The sequence below is a fragment of the Rhodnius prolixus genome, unplaced genomic scaffold, assembly GCF_049639745.1.
Source record: "Rhodnius prolixus isolate KJV_2025 unplaced genomic scaffold, Rpr scaffold_3, whole genome shotgun sequence".
Taxonomy (NCBI): Eukaryota; Metazoa; Arthropoda; class Insecta; order Hemiptera; family Reduviidae; genus Rhodnius; species Rhodnius prolixus.
The window spans coordinates 49659887-49678589 of NW_027411603.1; the positions used below are offsets into that span (position 1 = coordinate 49659887).

Consider the following 18703-nt stretch of genomic DNA (forward strand, 5'->3'; position numbering starts at 1 on the left):
GAAAAAAACCTGAAAAAATCATAACTTTCTAATAGATAGAGATAGGACACTCGTTCAGGCGGCGATGTACTACATTTTGAATGTAGTTTAACAGAAAAAAATTTTCGTCACTTATCCGGTTCCACCCTGTATAGATTTATTTATTTATTTATTTATTGTTATAGTGGTCTTGTTTGCACATTAACCATTACTTTATATGAGGGCTGGAAAAAACCAACATATTGGCATGAACAATTACAGTTGGCTCCCAGCGCCTCAATTTACCAATATGTTGGTGGAAAAAAACCAGCCCTATCTTTTCCAATATTCAATTTGAGGAATAGCGCAGCCTCTTTCCCTTCTTTCTTCGTCATGCCAGCCACTCTTCTACTACATTCTGCGTCGTGGCTTCCATGAGATAAGGATATCTTGAGCGCTGCGTACTGACATTCCTTCCTAGAACAACACAATGGTCTCTGAATGTGACTTCGTTATTTGATGTGAGCTTAGAGTGGTGTAATTAGTAGTGTAGTTATGATAGTACTTGTTTGAGTAATTAAGAACTAAAATCGCAACTATGGAGTTTAGCTGCATCCTATATTTTTATTTTATTCTCTCTAATGAATTTGTAAATAATTCGTAGCGCATCAGATGCAGAGGCGTATCCAGTATTTCCTTCGGGGGTTCTGGTTTGAGATTAAAATTTGCTACATTTTCATTTTAAAAATAATATTTCATTCAGAGTGCTTCACTTCATCAATTAATGGTATTGTTTCAGAGAACATTTTTGCAAAAAATTTATGTCACATGTTCTCTTTAAGCTATAAAATAAAGTAATACGTAAGTAGTAATTAATAATTACTAAGTAGTTATTAGACTTATGACTGTTGAGGACTCGCGACGTCTCCCTGAAATAAGAAAGGTAAGGCTGGAGTGTACGGTGTTAGCTCAAGGTGTGATATTTAGGTAAGCCTAAATAAATTGACTAAAGGTCTTTCAGACAGAACTAGAACTTAAGAGTGAGGAAGGACTTCTTGTAAGTTTGTCTTCTTCAAATGGCCGAACACTGAGCAGTTTAAAAAGTATTGTAAAAATTTGCCTTAAAAAAAAAAAGAAAAAAAAAAAGCATTTTGTTACCTTTTATTCTGCCATAGCTGCTGTTAGGGAAGACAAAATGATCCCAGACATGAAGAGCCTGTTTAGACATGTTTAAATATTCCCTCGATTTCGACCAGTCAAAAAATCAAAAACAAAACAAAAAATGATCCCACAAATTTTAATTAAAGTTTTAAAATTTTTTGCCCAACTTCGTCAATACGTTACATAATTTGGAAACGAGAATTAAATTAATGAAAAACTGTTACATTCTCTAAATAAATTTATTTTTATCTTAAAATTATTACAAAAAAAAAAAAAAAAAAATTATAATAATAAGTCTTAAAAATATACAATAAGTATTTTTCCTTAAGAAAAAAAGTCTTCAAGAAAAAAAATTACTTTTACTATACAAAAAAAAAAAAAAAAAAAAAAGGTTCATACAATCAAAACGAGTAAAAGAATAATTGCAGCATTACATAATCGATTAATCGATGGCCATATTGTAGAGATATGTAATTTTTTTTGTTTTAATTAAACACAGTATAATGGAACATAATTTAAATGATTTTTTAAACAAAATAGCACCTAAATTTTAATTATAATTTTTGTTTATTTTTTTTCTTTTTGACTTAGCGAATGAAATCAACATTAAATAGTATTTACACAAATAAGTGAAAATATAACTTATGTTTTTCCCTAGAGATCTCTCTAGTAGCGAAAGCTGGTACTATATTGCATAAGTTATGAATTTACATTGCCCAAAAAAACCTGTTTCTGTTTCGAATCCAATCCCCAAAAAAGAACTTAGGTAGACCTATTTTTTTTTATTATTATTTCTTTTGGGAGAAAACTAAAATTAATAACAAAAAAGGGTCACTAATTGTTTAAAAATTGCAGAAAAAAGAAAAAAAAAAAAAAGGTGAAGTTATATTAAGAACAAAATAAAGGTTTCAAAAATCCACCACCATTTGTGGTTTTTGTTCTTTGTTTTTAACTGTCACTTCTATCCGAGCTTTGTTCTCTTAACTTTTTCATAGATTTCAAAGCTTTTTCTCTCAATTTCTTTTCAACTTCTTCAGTTTCTGAACCATCTTCTGAATCAGCGCTTTCCTCAACTTTACGCTTCTTGTATTTACGATGTTTCTTATGTTTTTTATGCTTCTTATGTTTCCGATCTTTTTTCTTCTTTTTCTCCGTCACATCGCTATCATCTGAATCGGAACTGGAAGCTTTCGCCTTCTTCTTCTTCTTTTTCTTTTTCTTCACGACAGACTCATCCGGCGATGATGAACCATCCTTTTTCCTTTTCTTTTTCGGTTTAACTTCCTCCTCGTCATCGTCATCATCATCTGAAGAGCTTTCCTCCTTCTTGGACTTTTTCTTTTTCTTCGGCTTTCTATCTTCCTCTTCAGAATCACTGGAATCAGCTCGTTTCTTTTTATCCTTTTTCTTCACTTTTTCCTGTTTGGCTGAATCATCTGAATCTTCTGGTTTTTCAGTTGGGGCGGATTTCTTAGAAGGTAGCTGTAAAAATAATAATACAATTAGTATAATATAATAATAAAATGTGATCAGGGATCCGACAAAAATATGTGTGCCACCACCACAGATAAAATCATCAATGTATGATTGTGGAAAAACTGATTAACCTAAAAAAAAAACTTACTTCAGCTTTGCGATGAGGCGATTCCGCTTTCTTTTGCATAATTTCTTTCTCTTTTGCTCTGTAATGAAAAAATATTGATATGAATAACGTAAATTTGAACAAACTGTTTCTTTAAAGAGAAAATCTATTTTTCAAATACAGCTTGAAATTAAAGGTACATGTGTTTTACACATAATTGCACTAGGATCAGTGATGGCGAACCTATGACCCGCGCAAGCTTTTTTACTGGCCCACACAATTGCTAGGCAACCATTTGTTTGTTTACGCGGGTTGATTTAGATTTTCTAATTGTATGGATAATTTATAATCTATCTGAATTTTTTTCAATCACGCATTGACACAAAACCAATTTAAATGCTATTTATAACCTTTAGTTTGGATCATTACAGTTCTAAAACGCAAATGATGACAAATGCTTTTGTAGTATTTGAAATAAAGCAAAAGTGTTTACAAAATACCAAAAAAAAAATGTATAATTTTACTCACATTTGGTTTGTTAAAAAAATCGACAACCCAAAGCAAATAACCCATATTTAGATTTTTCTTCAGATAAAACACACTTTTGTAAGGTTTTGTTCAGTTATGTTTGTAAAAAGAGACTTCCATAGCACTTGTTTCGTCCCGTTTTACCCGTTAAGCCAACTGAATTTTAAAGATGTTTAGTTTTGAAAATATTCAGTTTAAAAATTTTTAAACTTAACTCTTGCGCAAATGGGCTATAGTGACCCCAAGAGCTAGTACTAGAAAAAAAAAAATGAACAAAATTTGACCCACGTCTCAAAAAAGTTCGCCATCCCTGTACTAGATTATAGTTATTAGCGAACGGTATCTATCAAATAGTCGACACATCGATCAAAAGCCCTTTTATAATTTTAAAGCCAAATAACAAAAAGTCCAATCGGTAGAAAACAACAAGTACTGTAGCTGTATAAGTGTTGCCCAGCAGTTTTTTTTGCACCTAGCTCTCTCTATACCATTAGCTCTAATCAATCTCGAATACACTCTTTTTAATTAGAAGAACTAACCTGTCGATACTGGTAGAATCTCGTCGTTTCCTCTCTTTAGATTTTGACTGTGATACAACTGGAGAAGCAATATTTCTCAGTCTATCTTTGCTCACTTCTGGAGAACTTCTTTCTTCTTCCGAGGATGAACTATTTATAAAAATAAATAAATAAATAAGTAAAAAACCATTACAAGTACCCAAAAAACTGGACAGTAAACTTACAATAACATTGAAACGTAAAAAACAAAAAAAACTTACGGATCTCTTTTCCTAACGTCTTTTTTGAAAGCTTTGTCGTTCTTTTCATGTTTTTCTTCAGTTTTCTTAAACGGTGAAGGTGTTCTTGAGAGAGATCGTTGATTCTAAAAACAAAAATAAATAAACTTGAGTATACTAAATTAACAATTAAGTTAATTTCACGCAAAAATTTTGGATTCTGTGATAATAATAGCTCTCTTTGATATCTTCTTCCCTCTCCGACAATTTTTAAGCGGGAGATAAACTTGACATTTTCTGTGGAAATCTGCAAGGTAGGGTATAGACAATTACTTCTTTCTGAGCAACTCTTTTCCATCGCGATGAATTACTGGAGAAGAGCTGCGTCCAGGCTGAAGGAAGTGGGGAAACCATGATTTAGGGATTTGAAACGCAAAAATTTAGGCAGGGTAAGCTGGAAGAGAGAGTACTTAACAATTTGAAAAAAGGATGAATTGGAAAGTGAGTAATATTAATAATACTTAGGAAGATTTGGTAGCTATGAGATTACAGCTCCCAAAAAGGCACTGTTATTCTGTATGTATAGAGAGGATGCGAGGTAAATCTTCACTGGGATAGAACATATCGAGAAGGGATAGAGATGGCAGGGGATCTGCGTTGACTTACTACTCAAATCGTTTCGAATTCACTCAGCCGCTTCTTCTTCTTACACTTTCGCGACATTAAACGCGACTCAAAGATTAAGAAAAACTGGTAAGGACCATTGACTAGAAGACCCTTCAGCTAATGAGTAATAAAAAAAGTTTCGCCACAAATATTAATCAAAAACTTGAATTATTAATTTAATAACCAACCCTTTTGTCCACAGTGCTTTCCACAATGTTTGGATGACTGCTATCTGGCGATGGGCTACTGGAACTGCCAGATTCCTTCCTCTTATCCCTGACCTTCTCCCTGCTCCTCGACCTTTCCTTCCTTTGCCGCTCCTTGTCTCTTCGCTCTGATCTCCTGCGATCCTGTGAATGTGTACAAACAGAATACTGAATATTGCTTAGTTCTTTTCTAGCTAGCTTGCTAGAATTTAAGTTAAAAAAATATTTATTGCCAAAATACTCACATGAGACCTGGATCTTGTACGAGATCTTGTTCTTCTTCTGCTGCCGGATCTTCTTCGGGAGTCTCTATAAGTTACAAATGATCTATTGATATATAAATGATCTCTATTCAAAATGGATACTAGAAAACTGAATCAAATTTACTAAATAATAAATATGTCTTACCTTCTTCTTGGTGGAGACCTTCTAACTGGTCTTCTTCTGGCTACACGCTCTCTCTCGCGTCGTTCGCGTTCACGTTCTCTTTCTCTCTCTAAAGATCTTCTGGTCGGCCTGTAACGACGATCTCGAGAGCGAGACCGTCTACGGCCAGAAGATCTTCGCCTAGACCGTGACCTACGACGTGACCTAGACCTGGACCGTCTACCTCTGCTGGATCTTCGTCGAGATCCTGACCTCCTTCGAGAAAGTGATCTTCTTCTAGAGCCCGATCTTCGACGCCTGTCCGTAGATTTTCTAGCTGATCCAGATCTGTGACGTTCTGCTACATCCTATAAATTAACGTTTCAAGAGGTAAGAAACCATTGCATATTATCCAATTCTTGTAAAAGTACCCCTCGATTTACACGATTTCGATACAACATGGTTGATGAAGAGTGGAAAAACTTGCATTCACATAGCCTTGAATTTCACACGGCTGGGTGAAACAAATGTAAAAATTAGCATTATTTATTTATTTTTTACAATATTACAATCACGAAATCATGTATTAAAAGAATGGACACTTCTCGGAAAAGATTATAACCAAAGAAGCTAAAAAAACATGTATTTACGTGGTACATCGTAATTGTAAACTTAAGTTGCCTGAATTCTTGCGTACATTATATAAGCAAAATGTGTACTGCAGAATAGAAACTTCACAAACGATCAAATATTCAAACTTAACTGCCGAATTAATTATTATTTATTGAGACAAGCCACTCTTAATTGTAAACGCTCAAAATAAATACGGTTTCGCATGAATCGGTAGATTTACTGAATTGTAAGCTCATTTTCGAGGAACCCACCTTAAAACCGAATTAATCGAGGGTTACCTATAAACTCGTATTTTTATTACAATCTAAAAAAAAAATAATTCCAGTACCTTGCGTTTGCTCTTAGCTTCATCAGAGTCGCTAGAAGATTCGTCTTTGTTACTTCTGTATTGTCTTTTTTTCTGAATACTATCCTCCTTTTTGCGTATTTCAAAATCATTCTTTTTAACTTGTTTTTCTTCTGAAAAAATGAAATGGAAGTTTCAGTACATTTAGATTCTGATTACAACTATCAGAACTATGACCTAATCCTTAAAACTTTACTTTTTTTTTGGTCTGAACTTGAATATTTTAAAAATGAATCATTAATAAATAATAATATTACAACACTAAACTGACCTGATGCATGAGAATCAGAGCTACTACTTCTTGCATTTTTATCGTTGGCAGTCTTCGATCGAGAACGAGATCTGGAGGCAGATGATTTACGATTTGTTTCCTTAGTTTTGCTACCTCTCTCTGGAGATGAATCCGAACTGTCAGAGGAAGATCTCCTTTTCTCATTATTGGCACCATTCTTATTTGGAGACCTAGAAATAAGTAACCAAATAAATAAAAGCCAGCAAAAAAAAATGTAATTTAATTTTGTGAACAGATAAAAGTAAAAAAAAGAAATAAAACTAAAAACGGTCAAATGTTTGTGGTATTTATGTAAAGCTAAGCTTAAAAGTGGAAATGTTTCAAGAAAAAACTAAATTATTGCAAGCTTTTTTGAAGCTTACGATAATATACTTTATGTTTCCTCTTTTTTTAAAACAGAGAACATGATTTATTTTTTCATATTTGGCAATTTAAGGAAAAATATTTATTTGAAGTAGTATAACCGAGGTGTAAATAAGGTTGCCTGAGGTAGCTCCAAAATGGGGACGGACGTCGCTTTGCAAGTGTAACCGCCACTTAGAAGTCACCAACCACCACCACCACCCACAAGAATGGTTTCCCTCAAGAGATTCTGTGTATGGTCCAACTGTGTTGCAGAAGCTGGGGGAGTTAACTGTGGCTGCAAGTTCTCTCTCTTTTAAGATAGAGCTGGATCCATCTGTGCCTGGATTTGAGCTCCATCAGCTTGTTGAAATATTCTAGGATCATCCACCCGGTGTTTCTGCTACCTCTGCCTTTGAAGATGGTACAGCATCTGTGCGGATCGGTTGTTGATTTTTTTTTTATCATACAGCAGAGGATGAAGCTCATAGACTCCCGAACACCAATTTGAAGACCATGTAGAGTAGTTGGCTCATCAAAGGCTCATTCTCTCTCACTCGTTTGGATTTGTGTGTGTGTGTGAGTTGAGTACACTCGTCGATCAAACCCCTGGTGATGAGACTATGTCCGTAGGAAACACCCACAAACAGCTGCTAGCTGTGGCTGCTGGCAGAAGCACCTGGAAGCAGTTTGATGTGGTTGATGAAGCCGGGCGAAGAACCAACCGCAACAACAGCCTGCGCGCGTAGGGCAGCATTCAAGCTGAAGACCAAAACTGCAATGACTTGCGACAGGCTGAAGGAGAAGAAGGCCCACGAATGACCGCCTCTGACATCACACACGTCATTCCTGCAGCATTTAAAACTTGACCAAACTGAACAAAATAACATGTTCTAAATAATGGAATTAAAAAATATTGCAATTATCCAATTAATTACCTGTGTTTAACTGAAAATCACTTCAAATACAATAATTATTTATTTTTAAACATAATAAAAATACAAAGCAAAAATATTTATTGGAAAAAGTCATTTAAAGGCCATTGCGATTCTAGTAAATTTAACTTTTCTTTTATTCTTTTTTACATGCAACAGTCAGTACAAAACTAAATATTAATTTCACTTTTTTTTCCCCGAGACTTTTCCTTATGCCGACAGATTTCCCATATTTTGATTATTTCTAAAATTTCTACCGAATACAGGAAAAGAAAGTTTCTGCTAATCTCGAACAGGAAAGTTATGGATCAATTCGCATTTTAATGAATTTTCTCGCTTCTAGTCCGAGAACATTCAATTTTTCAGCGATAAACAAATTAACTCCGAGATTGTATTGATAGCCAGTCTTTTATTTCTGGAATATAAACTAAAAACACGGACATTCATGTGAAATTGGAAGCTTTTGTATGAAGTTTTGCACACCACTAAGAAGGGCTCTTTGAAACGGAAGTTCCAAGAAAAGAAACTGGAAAGAAATTTGCCCTGTGGGTAGTGCATTGGATTCTCACAACCGGTGATTGAATGTGTTACCAGAAACGAGAGAACACAGTGAAGAGTATGGCAGTGCACTGATGAAGGGCGTCAATTATCTCCGATATTTTCGGGTCTTAAAAGTTTATAAAATTATTAAATAAATTTTTTTCAAAAAAAATCTATATTTCTCGCATTTACTTCAATAATAACTAATTTAATAATAATTTTGTACTAAAAAGAACCCAGAAATCGACATTTTTCTACATTATTTATTTTATTTAAATATATTGTTCAGTAAAAATTCTCTAAAAAATGCACGAATGTTTGAAAAATTATCAGAAAGCCATTCTTCTGGACTTTTTCCATCAGTAAGCAAAAACCTTAAAAGCTATTCCAATACTTTCTCACCAAAATATCGTTTTACTCAATATTTTTACTTCAAAAAAACACCTTTATAATCTTTTTGCACTTAGAGCCGCGGCTAGATTCCAAAAATAAAGCCCACTAATCTTTCTCTAAACCCAATTAAGCTTTCGAAAGAAAACTTTTAACTGAACTTTATCCGGGGATCATTCTAGCCTTGTTTTCTTTAACTTGACCATTTTGAATATTCATCCAACAATTGAGGTGCAAGAATTCAACTTCTACTTGATAAAGAAGCCCTTGTCGTAATGATTGTAACAGTAGTTCCATTCAGCAAAATGATAAAAACGGAGTTTAATAATAAGGCTCTAAGTGCACAAAGGTTTTCTTTAAATGTGGAACGGTCATTCTTTTTTTTAAAAAAAAATAAAAATAGAAGAAAATAAGAAAACTTCGTCTTTACATTTTTCTTTCTCAATATAATTGAAACTACAAATAAAATTTAATAATTAAATAAATAAAATCTATAACATAGGAGATATTACCTCAAATCCTGTTGAGATACAAAATTAATCAAAATCAATAAATAAATCTAAAAAAAAAAAAAAAAAAAAAAAACTTCAGCTCAGAAAAAGTAGCCTTCTCTCTGAGGTAGCTGACTTACAATTAAGTAAACAAATCGGGAAACTGCATCCATAAACAACCCGGCACAAAAAAAAAAAAATCCACGTTTCATCTGCTGCTGTTGAGAAATGATAACATTTCTATAAATCTCCTCCGCCTAGAAGTACCCTAAATTTGACTTGGGTAAAGGAAAACAAAAAAAATTGTGACAACCAGAAATGGTGGCCTTCAAATTTTTCCACGTTTCCATTCTGTTTTGCGCTGATGTACAGAAACATTTATTATGTTCAGATTTGTAGATATTGACTTTAATAATAGTAATAATTTTTTTTTTTTTTAAGAACATAATAAATATAACTCCATCAAAAGTGGCTTTAAGTGGAGAACCTGCAATGTAAACTATCAGACCAGATTTAAATATAGTGAAAAAGAAACAACAATGTTATCAATAACAAATATTATTACTCAGATTTACATAATATATCCACAAACAGATTGACAATCAGATTCAGTTGACGTTATTCACAACACCGTCATATCGCGCTGTAATCTATCTTACAAGAACTCACGAGTTACTATTTTTTATTTATTTGTTTTATTGCTTATAAGAAATATATTTACATTTCTATAGCAAGAGTTTAGCCTCTGCTAGTGATAACAATAAAAAGAAATAGCTACTTCCACTAAAAAGATAAATACAAACTAAAAGTATGAAATACAAAATTAAAATCACCCCTTGTTACAATTATTTCTTTAAAAAAAACAAAGAAAAAATAATGATAACGGTATATTTACAAAAATTAACTCAAGTTTGATTCGGCGACGGAATTTCTTTATAGCTGTTGAATATAAGTTTTACAAATCTGTACCTCTCATCTGGAGCACCAGAAATGAAATAAAACAAACTGTTTAATTTATCTTTGCAGTCAATATGGAGTAAATTAGTGTAAACGTCAGAGTTAATAGAGCTTATGTACCTATTTAATACTCTTTTTCTAAGTGAATTGTAGAAAGGACATTCCAGCATGAAGTGATTAATATTGTCTCTTTTTCTTTCAGCACAAGTAAAACAAACCCTTTCATGGTCATATACATGGTTTATTCCTTTGTGAAAAATCCTAGGATATTTAGTACTGGCTACCCTAATCTGAGCTATCAGTCTGATCTTTGAAATATTACACTTGAGCTTAACATATGACTTGCCATTGGCCAAAGGACATATTAATATATAATTGGTATTAAATGTAGAATTGAGTACCTCACTAATGTCTTTAGATAAACAGTTATTATAAAATTTAGAGTTGAGATTTTTCAGGTTACAAAATAGAAATTCAGCACTCTGTAGCTCCCAGACATCCTCTGCCCCTATAGAGTAAAGCATAACTTTAATGAAAACCACCCAGTTATAAGGGATGCCTGGATTATCCGACAAGCTCATAAGTCTCCTGTAACATATCTTCAAAAGTAAACTGTTATCCATCTGTAAAAGCTTCAGCCAAAATTTTATAGTTTTGTTAAAGATCTTCAGTTTTAATCTGCGGGCATTCGGCTTCAAGGCGAACATAACTGTTGGGTGTATTGCGCGGTAAATGTAGCAATAATTTTAAAAATTTCAGTTGTACGCGCTCAACTAACGTAAAGTAGTTCAACGCCCAAAGTTCAGAAGCATACAGGAGAATGGCAGAAATAATAGTGTAGTAAAGAGTCATTTTAGACTGCCAGGTGTCTGACTTGTAGAATGAGAGTATGTTTAAAACTCTTGGAATAGCTATAGAGGATTTTGAGACAAAGTGATCGCAGGCTATTTTAAATTTCCCAGAAGATGCAAGAGGTACCCCCAGATAAGTGAAGTTATTTCTAACTTCTATAGGAGTATCTTTAAATGTAAAGACATTGTGCTTTTTCACTCTACCAGTTCTGTTGAAAGGGTACTATTACAGTTTTTGAAGTGTTAACTACCAATTTATTCATTTCACAATATTCTGCTAACAAGGAGAGTTTAAATTGCACGTCAGGCCATGAGTAACACGAGTTACTAAGCACAGCAATGTTTTAGGGAAGGAATTAGCTATGCGGATAGCGTACTGATGACTGATGACCCTTAGATTTTCACTAGGAGCTTCTTACAGCTCACTGTCCGGTGATGGACAGTGTTGTCTGTAACGGGAGGCCGGCAGTGCACTGAAAAAAGCTCCGGGTGCCAATAACATTAGATGCTGACGCGCCTTAAATCATTTTTTAAAAAAAAGCAATATTTAAAAAAATATATATAAAAAAATGTTAGGAAACAGTTAATTTCGTAAATTGAACAAGCAAAAATAGCTGAAAGTTTACACTTCGTTTCGTTTAGATATTAACTTGGGACCTAAATCACATTTAGCGATAAGTTAACGCAATATCTCAACCTGAAATACTTCGCTGAATTTTTTTGTTTTCCGCTTTTTTTTTTTATTTCATTTAATTTTCTTGAAAACATACTAAACATAGCACTCTAAATAAAGCAAAACCGAAACTTAGCTAGCATCCCACGAATGAAGGTACACTATTAGTAACGTTTTAACTCTATATGTAGGCTCTATATGTACGCGCTACTTACGACACCACATTGAAAATAAACATAACTTTGACTTCCAGAATGTGACAGTACTCGATAGGGATAAGAACCAATACAAACGTAACTTTCTAGAAATGTGCCACATAGTGAAACAGAACAACACTTTAGGACAGACACGTCTAATTTAGCCAATTGCTACAATTTTGTCATTAAAAAATAAATAGATATCCAAAATTTTGTACATAATTATTGCTGGGTTTGTTTAAATTTACTTCAAATCTTTTGGTTATTTGTTATTTAGTTCGTATTTTTTCTCATCGCAGCTCAAATAGAACTATCATTGCTACCATTTTATTTTTAAATATTCTTTACAATAATAAAGCCGAAATGCCTTAAAAAGTGGTATCAGAATAGTAAACAACCTTCGACCAATAATGTGCCGATGTAAACAAAAAAATCAATGAATTGTACATTTAACGTCAACTGAATCTTTTCTTTCAGAATCCACAAGGTTTTTTTTTTCTTCTTTTTTTTAAATTAAAGGACTAAGGAAACTCACCTTGGTTTTGACTTGCTACGGGATCGTGACCTTGATGACCCAGAAGAAGCAGATCGTGATCTTGAAGTTTTCTTTTCATCAGTACCAGCTAGATTTACCAATTTTGCTTGAACATTTGACAGTACCCTAGTTTGAATAAGAAGAATAAATAATTAGAATTATACTTTGCACCCATGCATGTTATTATCTTAAAAGATTCGACTTAGAAAGAATCAAATAAATTTATGATAAGAAAATCCTATTTAAAATTATCATCAAAACAAACAAGTAAAATGCTTACTTATCGGGAGAGGCGGATTTATCGCGTCCATTGTTATCTGCATTGTTTTCAGTTTCTTTCTTTGTGGAATGTTCTTTTCTGTCAGACCTGTTTGACAATATCACCACGTTATTCTACAATTAAAATCTGAACACTGCTAATGATTTTTTTTTTGTGACTTTTATTTCTAGAGATTTGCTTAATTTATACTAATTATCCGTGTATATTAATAATGGACCATTTTTCACTAATAACCATGAAAATACCTTCTCTCGCATGATGAGAGTGCTCATAGAGAGGGGTTAAAATACGAGCCATCTGAGGAGAGAGGTATGACAATGACAAGCCAATGCCGACTACTTTAGTAATTAAATTCTTAATTTCTTGGTATTCTTAAAGTCTATATTCCAAATTTTTTTAAAGATATTCATTTCACTCAGTCTAAGTGGCTGTTCCAAAATATTTAGACAAGCAAAAAAAAAAAAAAAACTATATAGAAAGAGCATACGAGGTCTTTAAATTAAGTAATGAGACTGATTTTTTAATTTTTTTTTATTCAAAAAGAATTACAATTCTATATTGTCACCTTCAAAATAACTTCCTTCTGAAGCCACAAAGCGCTAGAGACGTATCTTCCACTTCTTATAGCAGTGCTCAAACTCCGATTCTGGAATAGCCTTCAGCTGGCCGGTTACAGCCGTTTGAATGTTTTCGACTGTCCCAAAATGAGTTCCCTTGAGGTGATTTTTCAACTTGAGGAAGAGAAAAAAGTCACCAGGAAGTCAAGTCAGGCGAATAAGGAGGCTGAGGAGCCACAGGAATGTTTTTACTGGCCAAAAACTCTGGTTTATTGAAATTGCAAGTATGGCGAAGTCGAAGATCAAATGCATGCTGAATTGTTTTTTCGATATCCAAGGAATCGTCCACAAAGAGTTTCTACCTCAAGGTCAAACGGTCAATCAACACTTTTACCGAGAGGTACTTGAAAAACTTCGAAAAAGGGCCATTCGTGTGAGACCAAACATCAAGAACAAGTGGGTGATGCATTACAACAATAATGCTCCTTGTCACACAGCAATTTCAATAAACTAGTTTTTGGCCAGTAAAAATATTCCTTTTTTCTCTTCCCGAAGTTGAAAAATTACCTCAAGGGAACTCATTTTGGGACAGTCGAAAACATTCAAACGGCTGTAACCGACCAGCTGAAGGCTATTCCAGTATCGGAGTTCGAGCACAGCTATGAGGAGTGGAAGAAACGTCTCCAGCGCTGTGTGGCTTCAGAAGAAAGTTATTTTGAAGGTGACAATATAGAATTGTAATTCTTTTTGAATAAAAAAATCAGTCTCATTACTTAATTTACAGACCTCGTATTTCGCATAACAAACTACATTCCTACAAATTTTTCCATGTCAAACGACTTCTTTAGCTGTGGTTCTCAGTTTCAGACCAATGTAAAATTTCTTAAATTTTGCTTACCTAGACGGTGATCTTGTGGATGATCGTTTACTCTTAGATCTTTCTTTTTCACGATCTCTTCTATCTCTGTCTCGATCCCGGTCCTTATCTCTGCGATCTCTTGATCTGCTTCTTTTTCTAGACAAAAAAAAAAGAAAAAAGAAAATAATAGTGATGTTTCCCGTCAATTTTGTTTTACTTTTAATACTTCCCAAATCTAGATAATTACCTGTCTCTACTACGATCTCGTCTTCGCTCCTTTTCCTCTCGTTCACGTTTCTCCAACTTCTTGGATATTTCATTCATCCGCTCCTGTTCCTCCTGTAAAAATTAATTATCAAAAAATTACTTAGTTTATTATTGTACAGTGGATTTAATCTTTTCTTGTTGGTGTTTTTTTTAAATCACAGAAATTTTAAGAAAACCAAATACCATTCTCTTTTTTATCTCTTCTTTTTTCATTTCCATTAAAATTTCAGGTATTCCTGTAGGTGAATCTTGAGCAGATAGTAGAAGCTCCCAAAGATCAGTCATGAAAACGCGAGCATTTTTCCCATTTAAGAATCCTGTCAAATTAATCTGCATTTTTTTAGGGTCAGGAAACTGAAATACAAAAATATAAAGTCGGCATTTTCGTTAACCCTGTTTTTTTTTTTTAATTAAAATTAAAAATTAAATAAAAAGAAAAGAAAAAAGCTAGCTACTTTGGAATTTTAGCTAATTAGCTGGAAGAATTAATAATTAATTTTTAAAAAAATATATGGTACGAAACTAGCCAAGTTTCAAAAATGCAACTAAGTCTGATGATAGACCCGTTTCTTCATCTCCAAACTAACCTTCTCATCTTCCAGTTGGTTGAAAACAAATTCTACAATTACATCATCCTCCATACCGAGAACTTCCGTAATTTTCTTTGCGATCCATGGCTTTATTGTGTCCAATTTGACTTTGGACATATCAACCTAAAAATTACAGATTAAATTATGAGTTGAAACGAATTAGGATTTTTTTTAAAACATAAAAACTACTTATTCAACGATTTTTCTATTTATTTATATTTTATTATTTATTATTTAGGATTAATAAAGTTTCCTAATATTGAAAAATTACTCATAGACTCCACTTTTTTTTATAAATCACAGAAACTACATTAAGAAACTACTTTTTGTTGTTTTCACTTCCTACACAATTCCAAACAAGTTTTAATTTTTGTATATGATCAGAAAATATTAACTACATCGATTATAAATAATCGCTATTTATATGACTGATCTAGGGTAACTTCATCATCTGCGCAGTACTCTTGTTTAGTAAATTTTGTTTTATTAATCCTAAAACTAAATTAAATAAAACTAATCTCCGCAATTTAGGTATTCTTGATATCTATAAATTGCGACAAATTGCGAAATTGTTTTTTAACCAATTTCTAAAGTATTTTAATCAAATCTTGCTTCCTAAGAACATACTGTATAGAATTGCTGATTGGGTTCGAATAGAGATGGAATCAGGCAATAAATTCTGATCTTGTTTTCCATAAATGACTTCTTCATCTTTTGATCATACTGTAACTTAGAACTGAGCGGGACTTCAGCTACACTATATACCATTTTTTTTTAAATAATCTTCAAAAGTGGTTTATTGTCAAAGCCGAAACTTATTTACGAAAAAACAGTCACTCCACATTTAACAGGAAATCAATTGTATGAATATTTAAGATAAGCAAAAAATTCTAGTCGTTCTACTTCAGATGTTTTTTTTAAAAAAGAAGTATTTACGTGGCAGATTAACTACACATGTTTATATTAAAGGATGACTGCTACGTATATGGTTTACCTAAATCATATTAAGTTGCGTGATTGTGGCTAAATACTCTCTATTTCGCTTGGCCTGAATGGCGATGTTGCTAGGAATGTTTTTTTTTTTTTTTTTTTTTTAAAGTCCAATCTCCTTCGATTTCTTTTGAACGAATTCCGAGTTTAACAAGTCAAGCGATCCTAAGTCGCAATGAGTAATCAACAATAGTACTTTTCAAAACTGTTGTGGAGCTATACGAAATCTGGCCTTTTAAAACATTCTGCTTCAGTTCCCGAAGAGTGGGAAAACCCACTCGCTATGGAAGCGAAAACAGGATAGATCTGACACCATGTCAGCTTTGGCATGAGGTGGAGGAAGAAAACAGCATTTGAACAGTCTTTGCCAGTGCGAAGGGCTTGTTATGGTCAACATGGAGTAAAACATTAGCATTACCCAGCGCAAGCATAAAACATACATAGCAATAGATTCATGAATACCCTTATGCGGAGAAAATAAAAATCAAATTAAATAATTAAATTTTTACCCTTTTGGTAAGGCAATCGCCAAATTTCATAACCTTCATCAGTTTTTTTTCTTTATCGCTGAAGCGATTATCCTGTTCTGCTGTAGTCCCCTGTAAATAAAAAGAGATAACAAAAAAATAGTAATAGTAAAATAATTCTGAGGCGTTAATGACCAAAGTTGTGGACGAAACTTAAAAAATTTCATAAATAAATGCAATATTGGCATTGTATATAACGATTACATAACTTCAAACTTTAATTAGTAAAGATCTCTTATAAAATTTTTTGGATAAAGAAATAAATTTATGAATACGGGTAATTTATAAAACAAGACTTTCAAAACAGTACAAATAAATGTTTACGTTTCATAATGAACGATCTGAAACAATCCAGCAGTCTGTCTAAAAGTTTTTGTAAACTGTTAAGAATTCAACTACTTACTACTAGTTTAAAATAATGGTCTTTTTTTTTTTTTTTGACGTTAGAAGTAATAATATTTAAAAATTTCATCCCGAGCCGGTTAAGTTTCCTAGAAAGTTGTGTAATTAATATGAAACGCCGTCAGCTACGCGAAAAATACTCAGTTGTAGAAAATTACTAAACTGGATGTTTACAAGTTATTTATAAAGAAAACGTGCAGAAAAACGCTGATTTAAAAAATATAAATGTATATATTCAACTAAGAAGTTTTATAATTATGTTAAAGCTATTTTCGATCAGATAATTTCTTTACGAATTTGAATTTCTAGATTTTTTTTTATTTTACTTGGATGGCCGAAACTGTACTTGTCCTGAACTGGCACTTTTACACTTTAAAAGTAAAGCACTTTTAATTCGAGGATTAAAGAAATTTTATTGGAGCGAATTTTAATAAATTCTCAAAAACCTGAAAAACCGCTTCAGTAAAGTTGCACATTTAGTTGCAAGGTTTTCAGATAAAAAAAAAAAAAAACTCGGCATTTGAAGCGATATCTTACTTCTACTACATAAAAGAGTTATCTGTGTTAGATTTTCAACCCACCATCTAAAATATAAAATGGAAGCTAATGGAGATCGCTCTAAGTAACAAGTATTATAGCAAAAAATTGGTTCCAGTTGGGAAATGAAAGATATGTTCTTTTCCCACTCGCAATTAATTAAAGCCATTTAATTTGCATTAATTACTTACTGCCTGCTTGTATCAAGTGATGGGCATACAATGAATTACAGAAAGTATCATGGATTGTTAAAACACAAATAAAAGTACGTTTGTCTGCTCTTCGAAAACAAGTTATTACAACACTGGACGTAATACTTGAGATGTCCAGATGACGATATTAGACAGCAAGAAGTAGCTTTTCTTCTTCAGATTAAACTGTCTACTTATTTCCGTGATTGTTGGTACCAAGGACAGATAACAAGAGACTTTGGAGGATTAGATTTCTAGCTTAGTATGCCTGCTTCTTAAGTATGGGTATAGCTTTTGACAATCAGGTGAATTCGGTAATAAGTGATTCGAATAATATAAAGATTCAGGGACTTTCATTACTTAACTTTCATTTAAAGCACTATGAGCTTTTGAAATGCAGACACATAGGGCCAGTAAACGAATTAGAAATGTTGGCTCATTGGCAAAATATTTGCATAATTTTATGCAAATATTTTCATAGCCATTTTCATTTTTTTTTTATTTATTATCCAACTTAATTCAAATTTATTGTATTGATCGCCACAATATATACAACTCCTCCTAAGAATGCGGCAAAAACAAATAACCTTCAACTTATTAGCATCAAATTTTATAGAAGTCCATTAAAAAAAAAAATAATTGTATTTTAAATTTTATAAGTAAAATAAAATGTTTACGTACCGTATACATCATTTTCAGCTGAAAACAAAGGTTTTAGTAGGAATTTATGTACAAAGCTAAACTTGCAACGCCACAGGGTGTGAAGAGCGAATCGATTAAATTAATATACATGAAATTACTTGTCTCTTATCTAAGTTTTTAAATAAAACACTATTACTTAAAGTAAATTAGCACTTAACTATCACTAAAATATTGTTTTTTCAGAACATAAAATATAAACTATACTGCTCTACTCAAACTGTCGCATAGACTGGCAGAAGTGTAGCTTTTCATTCACGAGGAAGCAAAATGGCGAGGGTCTACCCACGCTAGAGAAGATCTAACCATTGTAACCACTGCTAGCAAGAAGAAGCGTCCTTAATTAAAAAAGAATAATAAATTAAATAATTTTTAAAAAAACAATAGTAACATAAAAAAAATAAATTGAACTCTAGTGG

The 18703-nt window shown here is 32.7% G+C and overlaps 1 protein-coding gene across 9 annotated transcripts; it reads right to left on the bottom strand.

The window, feature by feature from the left end:
* Window positions 1-1334: 1334 nt before the first annotated feature.
* Window positions 1335-18589, bottom strand: Srrm1 (Serine-arginine repetitive matrix 1). 9 transcript variants are annotated; one of them, XM_074126581.1, is made up of 17 exons: window positions 18267-18589; window positions 16438-16527; window positions 14936-15061; window positions 14532-14702; window positions 14329-14420; window positions 14121-14237; window positions 12666-12752; window positions 12386-12511; window positions 6454-6644; window positions 6165-6295; window positions 5246-5571; window positions 5083-5164; window positions 4820-5005; window positions 4008-4111; window positions 3769-3897; window positions 2744-2801; window positions 1335-2601 (listed from the first exon to the last, which is right to left on the bottom strand). In XM_074126581.1, exons 1-17 carry the CDS (start codon window positions 18276-18278, stop codon window positions 2068-2070), a joined length of 2562 nt encoding a protein of 853 aa, XP_073982682.1. In that variant the 5' UTR covers window positions 18279-18589; the 3' UTR covers window positions 1335-2067. The 9 variants fall into 9 exon arrangements, with proteins under 9 accessions (XP_073982682.1, XP_073982684.1, XP_073982678.1 ...); XM_074126583.1 differs by having other exon boundaries at window positions 4820-4981; window positions 5083-5146; window positions 18267-18588; XM_074126577.1 differs by lacking the exons at window positions 16438-16527; window positions 18267-18589 and adding an exon at window positions 15566-15794.
* Between the last annotated feature and the right edge of the window lie 114 nt (window positions 18590-18703).